The 5,645-nt window shown below is 47.8% G+C and overlaps 1 protein-coding gene across 1 annotated transcript; it reads left to right on the top strand.

The window, feature by feature from the left end:
• Positions 1-286: 286 nt before the first annotated feature.
• Positions 287-2,908, top strand: LOC124686156 (pentatricopeptide repeat-containing protein At2g37230-like). The gene has a single exon (XM_047220144.1). The coding sequence runs from the start codon at positions 287-289 to the stop codon at positions 2,573-2,575; it is 2,289 nt and encodes a 762-aa protein (XP_047076100.1). The 3' UTR covers positions 2,576-2,908.
• Positions 2,909-5,645: the final 2,737 nt, after the last annotated feature.

Below are 5,645 nucleotides of genomic sequence, written 5' to 3' on the forward strand. Positions count from 1 at the left end.
GTATTCATTTCAAAATGCTACAAATGAAATGAAAGCCTGGCTTGCAAACGACTAGTTTTGATTTGCGCAATTGGAAATTGAACTGTTTTCAGATGAGATTGAACTTGAACTGAAATTCAAAGGCCAGAAAAATTCTGGAAATGGTTATATGGGGCCATGTACGACAGCCCATCAAGGGCCCAGTTAAACCAGCCCACTGTCACCCAGCTTAGGCCACTTTCCACACTAGACTCCGTTCGGAACTTCCGTAAACCCTCGACCTCACCACTCCAAACCTCCCGCAGCCATGGCGCGCCGCCACCTCCGCATCCCGCTCCTCCCGCTCCTCTCCCGCAACCCCCACGCCCCCACCCCGCTCCACCTCCGCCATGCCCTCTGCTCCTCCACCACCGCCACCGTCGACGCCGCCGCCCCGGCCATCGACCAACCAACCCCCACCGCCTCCACCGGCGACACCCCTGCCGCCGCCGCGGCGGCGGCCGAGGTCGAGCCGGCGGTTGATTCGCCCCCGCCCCGCGCGCCCCGGGAGGAGGAGCCCCTGCAAGACACGATCTTCACCATGATCCGGCGCCGCAAGTGGACGACCCGGATGGAGAACTCGATCCGCCTGCTGTCCCCCACGCTCACGGCCCCGCTCGTGCACGGCGTGATCTCCGCCGCCGCCGCCAACAACCGCGCCGACCTCGCGCTGCAGTTCTTCCGCTTCGCGTACCGCCGGGCGGGGTTCCGGCCGGAGCCGGCCACCTTCGCGCTGCTGGTCCCGATCCTGGCCTCCAACCGCATGCTCAACCACGCGCGCTGCATCCTGCTCGAGACCATGCCGGCCTTCTCCGTCGCGCCCGGCGAGGCCACGGTGGCCGCGCTCGTCGCGGCCTACGGCAAGGCCGGGATCCCGCAGGAGGCCGTCAAGCTCTTCCGCCTCATGCCCGAGCTCGGGATCACCCGCACCGCGCTGTCGTACAACGCGGTCCTCAAGGCCATCCTCTGCCGCGGCCGCGAGGCCATGGCCCGGCGGATCTACAACGCCATGGTCGCCGACGGCGTCGCCCCGACCCTGGCCACCTACAACACGCTCATCTGGGGGTTCGGCCTGTGCAAGAAGATGGAGTCCGCCGTGAGGGTGTTTGGGGACATGAAGACTCACGGGGTCACACCTGACGTGACCACCTATAACACCCTGCTCAATGCGTGGGTGCGGACAGGCGATCTGGAGAGTGCGCGGAAGGTGTTCGATGAAATGGCTGAAGCTGGCTTTGAACGGAACTCGGTCTCGTACAATGTCATGATCAAGGGGTATGTTGAGGCGAACAAGGTTGAGGAGGCGGTGGGGCTGTTCACGGAGATGGGGGAGAAGGGGCTGAGGTTGAGCGAGAAGACGTTTGCTGCATTGATGCCAGGGCTTTGCGACAACGAGGCGAAGGCTGCTGAGGCCAGGAAGGCAGTGGAGGACATGGCGGAGCGACGGCTCACGCCCAAGGACAAATCAGTGTTTCTGAGGCTTGTGACGACGTTGTGCAAAGCTGGGGATTTGGATGGCGCGTTGGAGGTGCACAAGAAGAGCGGGCAGTTCAAGCATGTTCTGGTGGATCCGAGGCAGTATGGTGTGCTGATGGAGGGCTTGTGTGCAGGTGGAAAGTGTGACGGTGCTGTCGAGGTGCTCGATGATCTTCTTGAGAAGGGCACTCTGCTTAGCCCAAAGAGCCCGGTGTTGGAGGCACCGGCTTATAATGCAGTTATCGAGTACTTGTGCAACAATGGGAATACCAGCAAGGCTGAGACGTTCTTCAGGCAGCTGATGAAGAAAGGCGTGGATGACAAGTCTGCGTTTAACAGTCTTATCCGTGGTCATGCAAAGGAAGGTGCTCTGGAGGCCGCACAGGAGATCCTCGCCATTATGACACGGCGCGGTGTCCCTACTGACCCCCATTCGCATGCTGTGCTTATTGATGGCTTCCTTAAGAAGAATGAGCCTGCTGATGCAAAGACAGCGCTGGACAGCATGATGGAACAGGGGCACTTGCCGAGGCCGGCTCTGTTCCAGTCTGTCATGGCAGCTCTTTTCAATGATGGTCGTGTTCAGACTGCTAGCAGGGTCATGAAGACTATGATCGAGAAGGGGGTTACCGAGAACATGGACATGGCGCACAAGATTGTGGAAGCACTCTTCATGAGGGGCCATGTGGACGAGGCCATTGGTCGTGTCAATCTGATGGTGGAAAATGTCTGTATGCCTGATCTAGACAAGTTGCTAGTTGCCCTTTGCCAGAAGGACAAAGTGGTGGAGGCACATAAGCTAGCTGATTTTGCATTAGACCGGGACTTTGAAGTTAGCTTCTCCACCTATGACAGAATCTTGGAAGCCCTGTACACTGAGGAGAAGACATTGCCAGCATACTCCATGCTCTGCAAGATCAAGCACAAAGGAGGCGTTGTGGACCAAAAGGGCTGCGATGCTTTGATGAGTAGCTTAAAATCTGGAGGATACTCAAAGCAAGCTGACATTTTGTCTAGGATCTTGGCGGAGAGTGGATCATCAACATCCAAGAAGGGCAAAAAGTTTGCCATGGGTGCTTAGCGAGTTTTCTGGATTCATGGAAAGATCCTATTTTCAGTTTGAAGTGAACAAAACAGCAACTTGTTTCTTTTGTTAATGCTTGTTAAGTCATCTTTCAAATGAGGATTTTCATCCTAGTCCTAGGTGACAAGAAGGATAGGTAATTTTACCTTTTCTCTCTAAATCCCTGATTTAATCATGTACCATGTCTTAGAAAAAACACATGTTCAATAACTGAGGCAGATGTACTTGTCAATTTTGTTGAGAAATTACAACTACAACTTGCTGTTACTCCATTTGTGAGTGGGTGTACTAAGGACAATCCCAGAATTATGGTTTTGTTTTGGCATGATACCAAAAGAAGATTTCGATCCATGTTATTTTGATGATTTCATTATGTCAGTTTGTTAATCGGATAGATACTGATAACAGATGGTGTGCTATTCATAACCTTTTGGTTTGTTATATCATGTATTTATGGTTTGCTGGATTGGTGAAGCATCATGTTAAAATTGCCCAGTGTCTTTGATGTTCTTGTGTAAGAATGTTATCTTTGGTTCTATATCTGGCTTCAGATTTACTTATGAATTTAGTTGAGAAATCACAACTATAACATGCTGTTACATCATGAGTTATAAGTGGCTGTAGTAAAGACAAGCCCAGAATTTGTTTTGTTTTGGCATGACTCCAAAGTAAGAATTTGATCCATGTTATTTTACTGATTTCATTAGTTCAGTTCGTTAATTGCATAGATACTGATAACAGATAGTGTGATATTCACATCCTGTTAATTTGCTGTATCTTGTATCTACTGTTTGCTGCATTGTTGAATTGTCATGTTAAAAATTGCCCAGTTTCATGTATTTACTGTTTGCTGCATTGGTGAAGTGTCATGTAGTGCCCAGTATCATGTATTTATTGTTTGCTGGATTGGTGAGGTGTCATGTTAAAATTGGCCTGTATATATACTCTGATGCATTCATGTAAGAATGTTAATATTTGGTTCTTGATTTGGCTACAGATTCCATAGTCATAATTTGGTGTGGTCTGATTTCATTTTTTGACACACTTGTGCTCCAGTCTAGCAGCTTTGATTTGACCATTTAAACTCATTTTTTGACGCACTTGTGCTCCAGTCTAGCAGCTTTTATTTGACCATTTAAACTCATTTTTTGGCGCACTTGTGCTTCATGGTGTATATACGAAGTAAGGCGGAAACAACTACTCACTTTTTGCCATTTTAAACCCTGGTTGCATCCCTATTTCAGGCTGTGCCGGGTGGACTTCCTTTGTGGCTGGAAAATAATAACTGGAGAAATAACCCTGCTCAAACTGTCCTTGAACCTTGTGTTTGTAAGTCTAATTAGGTATACGCTCGCGAGCTGAGATTTGAGGATGCTGCATCTCTGGCTATTAAATAATACAATAAGATGCATCTTTTTCCGTTGATATTTCTGTTGCTCTGCACCAATTGTTCGTCTGTTCTTTTTTCTCCTGTCTGAAATGGTCCGTGTTCTCTCCGGCTATCAGGCCATGGAGGAGTTAGAGTTGAATAGCGCCCATAATTTGAAATATCTGCAGACTACATGTTTGATTTATTGCTACTTTTCCTGTGTTTTCCCTGTCAATCTTTGCATGCGATTATTCCAGTAGTGCTGTTTCATGATCTGTTCTTCCTTGCTTCTATATCCTCCCATTTTCCTCTGCAATACCAAGCCGCCAATTTCTGTTTTTTTTTTCTCGGTGCTGTACTGGTACTTATAGCATCAGCTTCCAATCTTTGGAAGTTTGGATTGTTTTTGCCGTCGGTGCCATGAACCGTCCGCCGCACCCGCACTGATATCTTTTCCCTGTTGCGCCGCTTCATGATATGACCGTATTTTCATTCTGCTCCTCTCATTTTCTCACGTAATAGATCAGCAAAAGCAATCAATTTGTTTGCTTGCCAATTTTCCCTGCTGTGCAATCAATTTGAATCGTCAACAGCTTTCAAGATTTGGATTGTTGTTTGGTTTTTTGTCGTGTGTGCCATGCCAGCATTGGTTGGTTTCAGCTCTGATTGGTTGTCTTGTCCATTCACATGTGATGTGCCTTGTGCACTAGTTAGATGGAGTTTCTGGACCTTGCAATCGCGTTACCTGATCTGAATCGAGCACACCATCACAGGATATTTGTACAGGTCGTAATTCCATCAAGAGCTTTTCCGTTTTATTTTTTTCCAGCTAAAATACCACATGTCGTCGTTGTTCATCTGCTGTCCCCATGCAAAGCGTGTGGTCTTGTCACTGTCAGTACAAGAGGCAACGCAGTACGATACAATCAACTCGTGTTTCTTGCTTCACCCTTGTCCCCTGCCTCCTAGAGAAACTAGTCTGTACACTAGATAAAATGGGAGTGTCTATACACTAGATAAAATGGAACTGGACAAGTCAAGGCCGAGCTACATATAGCCCTCAAAATTTGTATTTTGAGTTTTGATAAATCTGAAAAAACCGTTCATATAGCCTATAATATATACTACAAACCAGTAAAATCTCAATATGAACAACTTTATATCCTAGGATACACAAGACAAATTATATTTTTTGATAAAGCGAATATATTAATATCAAAAGATACCAATGACACCTAGCCTCTGCAACAACGCATCACCTAATGGCAATACGGATGCACACAGCTAAAAAAGAGAAAAAAACTTAAGAAATAAAAGTCACGCCACAACATTCTAGGTCTAGCAACATCAATACATCCACCACCAAGACAACACCTAAAATACAGATTCTCCAAAAGCGACGCTTTCAAGAAGGGAACAATGCACCAACGCCATCGTCGCCCGATCAAAGATCTTAGGTTTTCACCCTGAAGATAGTCCTCGCTCTCAAAACAATGTCTCCAACAAGGTCATTGCTAGGCACAACCAGTTAAGGTCAGACTTTGGGTTTTCACCCTGAAAGGCAGGACTCTCAACTTCTCATCACCCCCACTTTCATACCACTGATGCGAAACCTAGAACACAAAGCAAGTTCCTCAACATCGCGAAGACTTGACCTTCTTTAGCTAATCCCCCAATCCTGCCTTCATGATATTCTGT

Source organism: Lolium rigidum, chromosome 2 (genome assembly GCF_022539505.1).
Source record: "Lolium rigidum isolate FL_2022 chromosome 2, APGP_CSIRO_Lrig_0.1, whole genome shotgun sequence".
NCBI lineage: Eukaryota > Viridiplantae > Streptophyta > Magnoliopsida > Poales > Poaceae > Lolium > Lolium rigidum.

Excerpts from the sequence above, each read along its gene's own strand:
- LOC124686156 (XM_047220144.1), top strand. The coding sequence starts at position 287 with ATGGCGCGCCGCCACCTCCGCATCCCGCTCCTCCCGCTCCTCTCCCGC.